At 37.5% G+C, this 14,740-nt stretch overlaps 1 protein-coding gene across 1 annotated transcript; it reads left to right on the top strand.

The window, feature by feature from the left end:
• Positions 1–3,317: 3,317 nt before the first annotated feature.
• Positions 3,318–13,812, top strand: LOC140164968 (putative coiled-coil-helix-coiled-coil-helix domain-containing protein CHCHD2P9, mitochondrial). The gene is made up of 4 exons (XM_072188376.1): positions 3,318–3,477; positions 9,461–9,629; positions 10,404–10,638; positions 11,622–13,812. Exons 1-4 carry the CDS (start codon positions 3,431–3,433, stop codon positions 11,630–11,632), a joined length of 462 nt encoding a protein of 153 aa, XP_072044477.1. The 5' UTR covers positions 3,318–3,430; the 3' UTR covers positions 11,633–13,812.
• Positions 13,813–14,740: the final 928 nt, after the last annotated feature.

The raw sequence follows: 14,740 nt of genomic DNA, 5'->3' as shown, positions 1-14,740 counted from the left end.
CCAATATTATTGCTAAAATTTTTGAAAACACTGATACTTTGGAAATAATGAATTATTTTGGCATTTTTGAAAATTTGACGCTCCAAAAAGTTACGCGGGCGGGGAACGATAAACTCGGTATCGACTTTCACGCGCCTTATAGGAAATATATTCCATAAGTTAATGGTTTTATAGTTTATTATTTCGGTTTACCAAAAGCGAAGAAATTATATCAGTAATAACTGTAAAAAATGGTTTATGTCCATTTGAAGCCAAAATAATGGGATGAATTAAAAAATAAAACCCACTGTATACTATATCTTGGAGCTGTGCATAGTGATAAACTAAACCAACAAACATATATAGAACTCACGATAATAAACTCTCTTTATTTCCCATTCATTTATCTAATGTAAATAACAAAGAGACGCTTATTATACGCCAGACTGAGCACAGCTGTTGTACAATTGATCAAAATCCAAAAACTTCTGAACACTTTACAGTAGGATCAAGGACGTTGGTTCGAATCAATTGTTTAAAATCAATCAATATAGGAAAGAATCTGAATACGCTTGTTACGGCATTCTGTCAAAATCGGAAAGGACAACCTAACCTATGACACGTTTTAACTAGATGTTAAAGTATGGCTGGTGGAGTTACCCAATTTTGCAATTTTTTCGCCATTTTACAAAATACAAATATGTTCATAAGTTTGCCAATAGCAAAGATCGATGATCTGGAATAAGTCATAGTCGAACCGGAATATATTTGCCAACTATGTTCTACGTTTGAGGTAAGTTCATAATGTTCTTCATAGCAAGAACAGAAAAAGCACTGGCAAAAATGCAACTTTTACTAAAACGCCATATTCCGCGATAGTCCATATTTACCGGACTTTGGCGAACACTTTTGGTTCTCGTTAAAATTCTACCGACAGCACAGTCGATCTAATGTTATCTGCGGTTAAAGGACAGTTTAGAGAACTCTTTTTGCTGGTTGTTTGGTTAAAAAAAACCATAATTTTTAAAATATCGGGATTCAAGCAGGCGACCCGCATGGTGTGCAAAAGACGTTGCAAATTGTCAATGAAAGAGCTTATAAATTAAAATCACGGACATTAAGCTCCACAATAGGCATCTACATTCCAAGCGAAAACGCTTTTCAGAAATATACCCGTCTTTTTTCAGCAATCGCTGAAACCTAAATATGCAATTCTAGGCGATTTGTAAAAAATAGCGTCAGCATATTTTACTATGAATTTGGGACACCGAAACAAATGCTTGCATTGGTGCCAGACCTATTATAATGATACGATAATTAGGCCCCCATAATGGCTTTCATTTTAACCGTTATTTATTAAACTGAGATTTTTACTTTTTGAGAAATTAATGAATTTATCGAAAAACTTTTCGGAGAACGCTACTTTAATGTTCCCATGCCTTAATAGCTTTTAATGAGGTTTAAGTCCTGCAAAGGTCGTCGTGAATTCTACTGTAGACATGACTGCATCATGACCAACACAATTTTTCTTTTTTCAGGAGAAATACGCATAAAAAATTGCAACGAGTGTCAATTGCAACGAGTGTCGATGGATGTCGGCCGCATGCCACCACAGCTAAACAAGTAAGTCGTGAGAAATTGGTTAAACTTTTCTTTCATTCATGGAGTTACCACGACGGTTAAATATACACAGACGTCTCGATAACGATTACGGCAGTGATTGCCTCAAGAAATTTCGGGAGTTGGAGACTGAATGCGAACGAAAGATAGCCCGGTTCAGGAGTCACTTGCACTTTTCGCTGCACTGTTTACATCGTGATATTGACCGAGGAGCATTTAGCCTTATTATAACATTTTCATACAAAATAGATTAGCATTTTTTGCCATAAAATATTAGTTTTACTGTAAGATATATCCCTTTTATTTTTGAGCCGAACAACTACGGCAAAGCAAAGAAAATTGGAATTACTACCAGCGCATTTTTTATTATGTCTCCAATACCTGAGACCACACTAGCTTGAAAGTTGCATCATAGTGCACTCGCCCATGGGCATCAATCCCGGGGTGGGGGCAACTTCGTTTGTTGCCAAATTTTTTATTTCAAAAATATCAAATGACAATTTGAATGACTTACCGTAAAACTGAGACGAATATTCGTCTCAGCCCGAGTCAGCCGTATGCATGGTATGGCCACTTCGGTCAGCGGGTAACTTTGGTCGGTCAAATATATTTTTTAAATGGTCATATTTTCGTACAGCAATATTGTTTTTAGTCATATTTGGTGTCAATTTGTTAAGAAAATTAATATATTTGGAAGAAAAATAGTCGCTCATGTCCAATTTCCTCGAAATTTACAATTTTTTGACCAAAAATGAGCATAAATAAAAATCGATATTTGTGAGCAAGGATGTGTGCTTGATTAATTTTGCAAGGGGTCAAATGTCATAAAAAAACAACAACTTGATCAATTTTTTTGATTTTTTTTTCTTCATGGAATGTAATACTCTGACCAAAGTTTCCCCAAATGCGGGGTAGCTTTGGTCAGGCTATTTTTAACCCCTAGGGCACCCTTGCAAAATTATTAAAAAATCTTTTTCAATTTCTAGGTCTAGAAGGGAACCCTAATGTCATAACTTAGAGATAATTAGAAATATATTTGGTTTTGTTTGGAAGCAGTGATTTAAAAACTCTGAAAAGTGCCCAAAGTTACCCCATTTGACGGTATCCTTCACTTTTAAGCAATTTAGAAACAATTTTTTTTACACAAAGTTTCGCTGGGATCACTGAATGGGACTTTCATTAATCAATCAATCACAAATCAACATTAATCAATCTAAATTTAGCAGAAAACATTGGATTTGTTTATCAAAAATTCCTCAATGTTAATATTAGGCCAAGTAAAATAAAAAACATGTTTCACGTCCGGGTTTTTGAAAAAAAGGAGGAAGATAGGCCCCCTCCGCTCTAACTATCACCGGGACTATCACAAGCTCTTATGAGCTCTTATAGCTTCTTATGAAGAGTGTTTCTTGTTAAAGCATAATCTACTTCCTAAACATATTTTTTGATAAACTGAATTTCAAAAAATAAAAATAAAATTGAAGAAACCTCAAAACTAAGGAAGCGGGAGGGGACGTGATACATGTTTATTTTTTTATTCGGCCTTATACCAAAAAATAGTACTCCATTTTTTCTAGAATGTTGAGAATGGTAACCCTTGACCATCGCGACACCCCGGAACATTTTTAAAACGACTGGTACACACATTATTAGGGTAAATCTGCCCTGTGGCTTTCTTTTACACAATTTTTTGCTTTGCACGCGTGCGCGATGAACTTTGACCATGATGACCCAGGTGATCGTTCGAGAAATCGCAATCGCATTGAGTAACAACGTGGATTAGTGCTTTAGTTTGAATCAATTTTTCAAGTGATCTTATTTATAAAACAACATGCCAAGAGGTGGAAGGAGTAGAGGGAGGTCTATGTCTCCTGTGAGGTAAGGCAGATGCTGAAAGTCGGTGATATAATGGATGCAAACCGCAATCCAATTCAACAAGTCATGAAGATTGAAGTGATGCGTCATGATTTACTAGGAGGGGATGTCATTTTCCTCGGCGGGGGGAGGGGGGGGGGGGTCATGTCGGGGAGGCGACGAAAAAAAGAAATCCTGTTCTACGGGCGGAAGTAGGGTCCGTTGGTCGGCCTGGTTTTTTGTTTTGTTTTTGGAAATGACCCAAAAAATAACCAGAATCTGTAAATAATTTAGACTCGATCGCCTGAAGTCTCATTCTAGGTCTAGGACGCCGTTCCTATGTCCACCAGGGGTCGCGCTAAGTTGCGTTCTTGCGCGCCACGCGCATTTTTTTAAGTTTGAGCGCATCTATTCATTTTTGCATACCAGTTCGGGGGTTTTCATGCGCGCAGAAAAATGAAAACATGTGAAAGAAAAATAAAAGCTTCGATCTCCAATATTTACGACCTGTCCAGAAATTATGTAACATAAAATGCAATAACATAAATGTTGATGTGAAGTCGCCGTAGCATTGTAACATAATTTAAAAATAAAAATAAAATACACACCTCCAGCGTAATTTAACACAGATTGTGATATTGTATAGAATCACTGATGAGTTCTATTGCAGTACTGAATGACGACACGTACGTGAGTTGGTAATTTCTAATTCTAGGATCGGTAAGGAATGCTTCAAGGGTGGTGTGTAGAGATATGCCAGCGGTGAAATACGAGGTCGTAGAAGGAAAAGGTGACAAAAATTTGCCCTTGAATTATGTTTTATAGTCAAAATACTCCAGTAATTCAATAAATATCATGATATTTGGCCTAAACTTGAACTCATTAGCAATGAAATGTCATTTTTTTTTGAGTAAATCATGGCTTTTTCACTCGTCACATGTGACTTGCAATGCTGTTGAATTCTGCACTTTGCCAAAGTTGAACTGCATTTTATGGAATTCGCCAACTTTTATGGCATAAAGCAACACTTTTATAGCAAGTACACTGCGTGGGAACTTTCTTTAAAAGCCAGATAGTTGGTTAGGGAGTGATCGTTATTTACGACAGGGGGTAATGGGCGCTTTTGAGGGGGAATCCGAATTTTTTTGGGTCTTGAGCCTGAGGGGGAACACAAAATTTTTCGTTGAACCAGGAGGGGGGAACGCGAAATTTTTTGTCGATATTTTTTCCAAAGCGCCCATTACCCCCTGCCGTAAATAACGATCGGTCCCTTACATGACATTGCCTTAATAGCGAGAATCACAAGCGTGAAAGGGAGATCGCGTTTTGCCAGGCCATAAACTATTTACACATAACCAAAATCACAAAATCTGATACTGATATATTGAAACGGGCATTCAATACTTGACTAGAGAACCCCTCATTTTAGGATTTGAGCGCATATTTTAACACTTTCAGGGGTTCAGGGTTCTGAGAACCCTGGATTTAAAACCTAGTGCTACCCCTGATGTCCACTGAGACTTGTTTTTCCCATTTTGTGTGTGAATGTGATTTACACGCTTAAGACTTTGCGCCGCTCTGGCATTTTAACAAATTTCTTTGAAATGTGGATGATGCATGAAACTGTTAACTGTACTCATATGTGACCTGTTACAGCAAAAGGTACCTTAAGTCGGGAGCTACAAATGTCTTATTTTGCTAGTGCCAAATGCATTCTAAACCAATCATTAATCCTATTGTTGTAGAGGATAATAAGCTTGTACCTGTCTATAGAACTGTTTGTTATACAGGTCCAGTCTTTATTTGCTATATGGCTAATCCCTATTCAAATGGCATGAGTCGAGTGGTGGGTTACAAAAGCATTGTATTACATTTGTATAGGTATGTATTAGCCACCCACTAACAATGGGAGGACATTCTTGAACCTCGTTGACTTGGAGATGATTTGAAATGACCGCCACTTCAGATTGTCATTATTGTTTGATATTTGCTGCCAACAATATGGAAAAACAGACACATGTAGCAGCCGACATAAGGTAGGCCTACCTTTCGCTGTAACGGGTCACATATAAGAATCAGAAATACCAAATTCTTGAAACGCAATATCATTTGGAATTTCGGCGAATTAAGATGATTTAAGAAGCCGTCTCTCTCCCCACGTCCAACAAAAATGATCACAAATGAAAAATGACAAATTTCACTGCGCGTGCGCACAAAGGTTTGACCTTCACTTTCGCTGTCCCCACCTAAATCTTTTCTATGTCGATTTAACATACGATTCCCGCTGTTGTTTTGGTTCCAAGGACACGCGTGAAAATAGCCTAAATCCCAAGGCCCCGATCTCGAAAGAAAAAAAATAGGCGGAACAAGCACAACCCGATGACCGTGTGTAAGCAGTTGAAGGACTGGTTGATTAAGATGGCGTGAAAATACGTCATTGGTCAGCATCAACGATAGTCTTTTGCACAGCCAATTTGCGTCGGTCCTAACGCTCGTCGTTCCTATAGACACATACAGTGTGGGCCGAGACTAACCTACATGTACCACCTGCCTACGACAAAAACAAATGAGACAAAGTAACTGAGCAACCATTTTTGTCATGAAAATTGCTTCATCGTGACGATCAGAAACGCCAAAAATTTATTTTTTACTACGCTGGATATTGTTCTGGAATCAAAGTACATGTACATGTAAGGATCAAATTTGAAGGTAAATAGGCCAAATATTGCAAGAAAATCTACTCACTAGGATGCTAGGGACTACGCAGTGAGTACACAGCTATCTAGGGAAAACCAATAACAGTGACTAAAATAATTTGCAATTTGAAAAAAGAAAATACAAAAAAAAAATTGTTCCGTCACCCGCCCTCACTTCATTTTCTGCCGCTCACTTGAATTCATTATTGTGATTTTCCAAAAAATACCAATAAAAACTGGTTATATTTGCAAAAAAAATGATGAATATCCATTTATTTTTTGTGGAAAAATCAAAATCAAAACATACAGTTTGCTGTCAACCTTGCAGACTCTTTTTAATATACTTTTGAATCTCATTTGGGCTAAACATCCATCGTCAAGTGAGTGAGCGGCAAATAACTCATTTTACATGCGTGTTGGTCATATAAGGCCCTTCGCACTTGATTATTAGTTTCCTGTTTACCGCCCGCGTCCAAAATTGAAAATCTCAAAATAATTAATTATTTTATTTTTATTTCTAATTTTCTCCTTTAAAATAACTTTCAACTGCTTCTACTTTCCATTTTCTGACTTTAATAATATCAACAATAATGATGAATGAACAAAGAGTACAACTCCACCTTCACTTATTTATAAAATAAAATATTGTTGTGAAATAATTAAATGCCTGCTCTAGTCAAAACGAGTCAATAGTTGCTTGTAATGGTTCACACTAAATAAAGAAAATAAAAGATAATTAATAATAATTAAAAGTCACCTTGTTCCTTTTTCAAAATCTTAAACAGGAAACTAATAATCAAGTGCGAAGGGCCTAATGAAAGGCAGAAAAATAATGAATTTATGAAAAAGTTACCTCACTTGTTTTCAGAAATTATGTGACGGGAAACTCAAAATTGACTGTTAGTGGCCTTATCACTATCAGTGGCTTCCTATGTTTTAACATGCATGAGCGTGTATATATTTTATGGCTAAATTTTTGAGCATGAAGGGCCATTTTACAAAAATGCGCTAATGTTTCATGAAATGTGGCTTTCACTACTTGATAGTGAATAGTATTCCACAAATGCATTTTTACTAAAATTTATGCAGGTTGGAATTTTGAGGGTCAAAATCCAAATTTTCTTCATTTCCCTATTGGATTACACAGTTAAAGCAGGATCTTGGATCACAAGATGCTTAATGAAGCCTGCAGGCATGAGAATTTTCAGTTTAAAAACTGAATTCAGTTTTTTTTATAGTCAAAATTTCCGCAACTTTATTTAATTTCAGCCTGTTTTTGGTACTTTTTGCCCAATTTCACGCGCATTTTCAGTTTTTTTAGTTTTTTTTAGGAAAGTGCAGTCTCATGCCTGAGCCTGCCCTCACATGTGAGAATGTGATCATGCCTACCGGAGAGGCGGAGTTAATTTTTTTACGACCCCCCCTATCTTTGGTCGAAAATTTGTATGGGTCCAAAATTTTTATGACCCCCCCTTCCCCTACTCCAGACAAATTATTCATTGCCGGAACAAAGTCGAAGAACGACTCAACGAAGTCGAAGAAAGTGCGCAGACGCCGCGGAGTGCGTTCAAATTTGATCGTGTGTGCAAAGGAGGCGCGCGGAGTGCAAAAATTTTGCATTATATAAACGTAAGATTGTGCAAACATTTTGATTGTTAAATTACATTTTGAGTCATCAGCCCTTAATAATTATGTAACCCCCCTACTTTGAGTGTTAAAAAATTATAACCTAGATATTTGGTCTAAAAATTCATAGACCTACAATTTTTTTTTTGAATAAGTCAACCATGAATGATCCTAGCATTTATAACCAAATGCAGTAAACCTTTGACGAGCACGTTGTTAGCTCCGAATTCGCAACATTACGGCAGTACATGTAGCGCTCGTCAAAGGTTTGCTGCAAATATAGCTCTAGGTCCAGGGACACTACAAAGCCGAAAAAATAAATAACTTAAAAAAAAAAAAAAATTTACCTTGGGTACCCGAATACCTATCATTACCCGATAGGTCACAGCCTTAATATCCATCAAAAACAAAACTAGGGACATCATCTGGCACTGGCAGCCAGACTATTGGGGGGGGGGGTTGAAATATTGATTTATGTGTATCGCATCGATGCACTGTGTTATATCGTGTGCACACAGATGAGAACCAATAAGATTGCACATGCAGGAAAGTAGAATTTGTGTATATGGTCAAAATTGACAAAAAAGGAGCATTTTTTGATATCTGTTATAGGTACGGTAGGCCCCCTACCGGTAATGTTACTCTCTAATTATTCATACTAGTCGATTAGATGCATTTTCTTCTCTCTTTAGTGTAAAGATGTATATGACAAACATTTTTCTGTTTAAAATGATGTGTGTCAAGGTGGAGGCATTGAGGCCATCACTTTCAGTCGAGAACCGTGCAATCTGAGAACCGCAAAATTCTATTTTTATTTTGAAGGAGGCTAGGCAGTAGCACTTTCAGACCTGAATTATTACATGTACTCGAGTTAAATTTTTTACAACCTTGAAAAATACCAGAAATATTTTCGCTAACGTGACTGATTGTCCATACATAGCTTACCCCAACCTTTTTAGCACGACCCACCAACATGAATTTACCACAACCATTTTGTATCCAGGGATAATTTCCATAACGTCACTGGGCAGGAAAAATCTCACATGTACTCCGGCTGGGAAATAAGTTGGGGCCAGGGGCCATTTTGCCCCTGGTTCATTGAAAATAGCCCCTGGTTCCCTGTAAAACTCAGAGAACCAGGGGCTATCTTTTTTTACAAATTTTTAAAGTAACCCCTGGTCCGGCGCTTCTTATTTCCCAGCCTGATTGAGTGAGGTATCAAAATGTACATAACAAATTTTCCCATCCATTGAATACCCCTGGTTCATTTAAAATAGCCCTTGGTTCCCTGTAAAACACTGTGAACCAGGGGCTATTTATTTACAAAGTAGCCCCTGGCCCGGCACTTCTTATTTCCCAGCCTGTAGAAATTGGCCCTTGAACATGGCTAAAGCCTTGTACAATGTAGGTTTTAAACGGTTTGCTTCATCCATGTTCAAGGGCAAAAAGTACATAAGGTTTTCCCGCCCAGTGACGATAAGTTAAAAGAAAAGCCAACAGATACTTTCATTGACTGATTTCCACAGTCTAGATTGACCCTATTAATTAGGCCTCTAAATAATGTTCCCTTAACTTCGAACGTTTTTGTTGGAAAGCATTAAGTTACAGTTCTACAGTACCGTACACAGCCTATACAGTATACATATTTATAATTAAATTTGATAATTTTCTGTTTTATCATACAGATCGGCACCCCCAAGGACGGTTGCTCGTGCACCCGCTCCAGCCCCAGTTCAGAGGGCACCAGTTCCCGTCCAACAGCAGCCAACCGCCATGGGTGCACCAAGACAAGGGCCAGGATTGTTGGGTCAGATGGCAGCTACAGCAGGAGGGGTTGCCATTGGCTCTGCTGTGGTGAGTTGATCAATTTATAAAGTAAATTATGTACATCATCTTCAACATTTAATATTATTACATTTGCTGTATTTGTCGGGCCAGTGCAAGAATGTCATAAATAACATTTTTGAGCGAAATGGAGTTACCTTTAATTTTAGGTACATAAATGCACATTTTGTTAAGCTATATATTTACAAATCTTAGAAGCAATTTATTAAATTTTCATTAAATAATTAGTTAAAAAACATAACCATAGACTGTTTTTACACAACCCTTTCATCAGTGTACATTTACCATAAAATGCAAAAATGCAGAAGTTGAAATCTGTCAGTATGACATGTACTGAATCCCCCACAGGGGGGTGCAGATTTCAAATGAAGTCAAGTCACCCACTTATAAATAATGTAATTGTTACCCATTGCAATTCACACAAGTATGCCTGTGTGGGCGATTAAGGCCATGATAGGGGTGTATGGATTTCAACTGGAATAGCCCATTTCAGATGTTTTAACAATTCTAAAGGATTATATACCAGGGTATTAAATGTACATTCAAATTATATTATACAAATTTAACCGTATGCAGCCCGGTATACTTAACTTGAATCCTCAATCCTAATTTAAAATCGAAACCCTAAACTTCTTTATTAAAGAGTGACTGGTTAATGAGGGAGGCACTTATAAGGAAGAAGAAGAACTGTTAATTTGAATTGTAACATTGAAGTATCTAGTATCCTTTTTTGTGCCTGCCCTTATACTTACATACACCTTAATTTTCCCCAAATGTACACAGGGTCACACGATAGGACACGCAATGACCGGTGGTGGGGGAGGCAGTGAACAAGCCCAGCCAGCAGCTTACCAGGAACAACAGCCCATGCAATCACAATACGCACAGCAGCAACCCCAGCAAGGTGGTGCATGTGCATATGAACTCCAACAATTTATGAGGTGTGCTCAGGATTCGTCCGATATAACCTTCTGCCAAGACTTCAACGAGGCCCTCAAACAGTGCAAACAAGCATACGGTATGTATAGAGCTTGCTTCTTTGTAGTGGGGTAGTGTGGGTCATCATATTGAAGGCACCGACCATGATTGGGGGAGCACCGGGTCTGATGGGGGGGGGGCACAGCCATTTTTTGGCAATTTTCCTTTTGAAATCAATGGGGGGGGGCACATGCCCTTATGCCGCTACGCCACTGCTTCTTTGAACGCAATTGTATCTTTTTATTGAAGGCACTATCAGTGAAGTGATTCTTGTGAAAGCTTAAAAATAAACACTTAAAAAATGTTTTAAAAAAATATGCGATTGAAATGGGTCTTGACACATGGCATCAGGCATATCATACATGTACCTACAGAGAATTTGAACCCAACATGTGTTTAATGCATAACTAAGCTTAAAATACTGGATGCACTATTTGGCAGCTTTTAAAATGGGTGATTCCTCATTAAAGGTGAGCAGAGTTATGTACAGTCAAGTTTGTATAAGTTATTGAAATTGTTCTTAAGACAAAAGGAAGGTGAGACAGAAAGTGTGTTTTATTACTGAAACAATACAATATATACAGGGTGTATCAAAATGATTGGTACCCATCAGCTTTGTTGTCTAATGAAACGCCTGCTTCTGCCACATTCAACAGTGGATCCTCTTGAAGTGACTACAACATATAGTTGTATGACCTTTTATATCATCAATATACAAATGAGGTGGATGTTATCTGCATTTTGATGTGACAGTCTTGGCCATGCTCAATGAATATTGATGGGTACCAATCATTTTGATACACCCCGTACTATACTAGCCATAATCCTGCTATTGGTGAACAGAGTAATACAAGCATTACTTGCTAAAGGTTTTCAGCTTTAATTACTTTGTGAACTTATATTTTCTTAGATTTCACAAAGACATAAAAGGATACACAAACACATAGCGTGAATATATACAGAGTAATAATTTAATTTACAAGACCATTGATAATAATAATTGTTTTTCGGTGATTTTGACAGGTATGCAATAACAGTGGGATATTGACCTATCGTCAGTCTACATTCTTCATGTGTGTTTTATCCAAGACCCGTAGCTTCCAGATCACCACACCAAACTGCTGTGCTATCATTGCCGTGAACAATTTGTGTGGACATCTACAATAATAACCCTATTCATATATCACAACAATACCTTAAATTGTGATGGCTATTTTATGTCGCAGTGATCAGTGCAACAGTAAGCTACACCTATGAGTGATAGTTTCATGAAGATATTATTTTTTAATTAACTATTGCAAATGAAAATATGTACATAAGCAAAAACTTTCTTGTGGTTGTCAGAATTCAATAATGATATTTGAATGAAATAAACCCTGACTTTGTATTTCATATAAGGAATGACTTCAATACCCAACCGACAGGGCCTTGGCAGAATTAGACCTGGTGTATATTGTTCGCAATAAAGAGAACAGAGTTGGTGCTGCCTTGGCGCCGGTAGTTGGGTTTTAAAGCCATCTTTAATTAACATTATTTTTACATACCGTAAATTACATTAGGGATGAAATCAAAACTTGACCGGCGGTCAACTGCCGGTTCCGGGCGGTTCCGTCCGGTTTCCATTGTTTAGAACAATAACAACTGGACGGAACCGTTCGGAACCGGCAGTTGACGGCCGGTCGAGTTCTGATTTCGTACCTTAGCAAATTATAACATCACTGAATTACAAGATTCTAATTTTGAAAAGATTTCAACTAAACTAAGTAATATTGCAATAATGTATTTAGAGTGTATTCACTTACTTTTTTTGTCATTCTATACCTTTATAAGTCTTGGAACGGCAAAATATAACAATCCAAATAACAGTGTGCATAATATCGATACAGTTTCTGTATTGTCTAAAATATGGAGAGGATCTCTTTACTTTCCCCCCACATGTCAAATATTATTCAATTGCATGCCTACGTTGTAAGCTGGTCTTGACTACACTATAGTTGTTGGTTACATTGAAACTGGAACTAACTGTTTAATTCAATGACTCAGTTTCTTTAGTATTTTTAGTCTTGACGAGTCAGGTGAAGTCAGTGTGCATTTCATTGACCACAGCTTCTAATCGTAAGCGCGCGCTGAAGGCCCTGGCATACACACGCACGTTTAAAAATGCTTTATATATACACATGTGAAACAGCTGTCTCAACCTGTTGATGTCCCTGACTCACCAAGAGTAAAAATAGTATACAGGATCACAACGTCTTTTAATTGGGTTAGTCTAGTTAAAATCCATACACCCCCCTGAAGACATGACATTTAAAATCTCTCGCACAGGGGTGTAGATTTCAAATGGAGTCTCCCATTCAGGTAGCCCCATTTGAAATTCACACTCCCTGTGTGGAAGATGAATAAAATTGAATTGAATTGTAAATTGATAAAAGTCATGTCTTCCATACATTGTAGGGGGTGTATGGATTTCAACTGGACTAGCCCATTGCAAGCTCTTGGCAAATGTGTAGCCGCTTTGCATTGTCATCTCAAATGTTCTACTTGCAGTGTGCATGTTGTTACAACTTTCATACACATTGCATAATACATTATGCTTCTTAAAAGTATACTACATGCAATGTTAAGTGTATGCGAGATAAGCAGGGGAAAAAATAAGGAGGTTCTCAGGCTCTGTGTGCCCTCAGGTTACCGGGTAGCGTCTTTGGGTTTGACTATACCGATGGTTCATGGTAAAGTCTCAATATCTCGCTGTGCATGATGTCAGAATTCATATAACAGCTCCCGGTTCACACAACCTCAATATGCTCAAGCGATCAGCACAAGAAAAATGCAGAGTTGGGCTTGTGTTTGTATGGAGAGAACTTGTTTTGGTTGCAAGATGGCATATCCATACAAAAGGTTGATGGAAGGTGCAGTGCAGAAGGTACTAATTCAATGCAATCTAAAGCTAACTTTTGGGGTTAATCACAAAATATTTCCATTTTTGTGAAACTTTTCATGATACCAAAGAATGTTGTATTCAAGCACGACAAGGAACACAACTGTATATTCCCAGTCTAAAGTCTGCACAAAAAGTAACGCAGCTGTTATAAATACGCCTATAGCCATAGCTTCAGAACTAATTGTTTTCACAATATTTCAACATATAGAGAAGGATAATTTATTTACGCGCATTTTTGTTTCAAAACACTGCTGTATTGTTAATATTGAACAAAACTGGACAGATTGGGTATCGAAATGCACGTAAATAAATTATCCATTTTTTATGTTAAAATATTGTGAAAATAATTACTAGTTCTGAAGCTATAGGCGTATTTATAACAGCTGCGTTACTTCTTGTGCAGACTTTACAGGAGCAAGTCATGTGACTTCATTGTAAAGTGCTGAAAATTTGATACAAATTATTCAAGTCACATTTTTGTGATGAGAACTTTGAGCTGTGAGAGGGATGTTAGGTTTAATCACATATGGACTGTGTGTTGATACCTCAACACCCACCAATTTTACTTGATTGAAAGGGATGTTAGGTTTCACCTCATAGATATTGTGTGTTGATGGCTCAACACAAGTCTCACAAGTTGATACCTCAACACCCACCAGTTTCACTTGAGTAAGAGGAATGTTAGGTTTCAATCATAGACATCATGGGAATAGATACCTCAACATTCTTCTTATTCACATGAGCCAGGTTCACCATGAGCCAAGCTGGTTTAAGTTGCACCATGATTAGGCCTAACCACGATAATTAGATATGGGCCCATAACACTATAATTTGTAATCTTGACTTTATTTCCCAACCTAGGATTGCTATCACATCACCTTTAATTGATAACATCAAAGGTTTTTGCTGTCGGATGAGGATGTGGTAAAACTGTACAAAGTGATTTTTAAAACAAAGAAGGCTAAGGCACAGGGTTGTTTTTGCAGTACCTACATGTAAACTGCTCAAATAAAGAAAGTCCGCAGTCATGTAACCTGTCCTACACCAAAACCTGATCTTGTTATGACAATTTGATTGATACGGTCGTGTGCAGAATCTTGTTAGCTCAAATTTGATACCAAATTTGCTACCAAAAACTCAAAGGTGACAAGGATTGATACCAGTTTATGACATTTAGTGCATTTTCAAAAGTTGCAAATCA

This window comes from Amphiura filiformis, chromosome 11 (assembly GCF_039555335.1).
Source record: "Amphiura filiformis chromosome 11, Afil_fr2py, whole genome shotgun sequence".
Lineage (NCBI taxonomy): Eukaryota > Metazoa > Echinodermata > Ophiuroidea > Amphilepidida > Amphiuridae > Amphiura > Amphiura filiformis.
This window is presented reverse-complemented; position numbering and strand designations above follow the sequence as displayed.

Excerpts from the sequence above, each read along its gene's own strand:
- LOC140164968 (XM_072188376.1), top strand. The coding sequence starts at position 3,431 with ATGCCAAGAGGTGGAAGGAGTAGAGGGAGGTCTATGTCTCCTGTGAG. Across the intron at positions 3,478-9,460 it reads AGGTCTATGTCTCCTGTGAG|ATCGGCACCCCCAAGGACGG; the intron begins GTAAGGCAGATG and ends TTTATCATACAG. Across the intron at positions 9,630-10,403 it reads TTGCCATTGGCTCTGCTGTG|GGTCACACGATAGGACACGC; the intron begins GTGAGTTGATCA and ends AAATGTACACAG.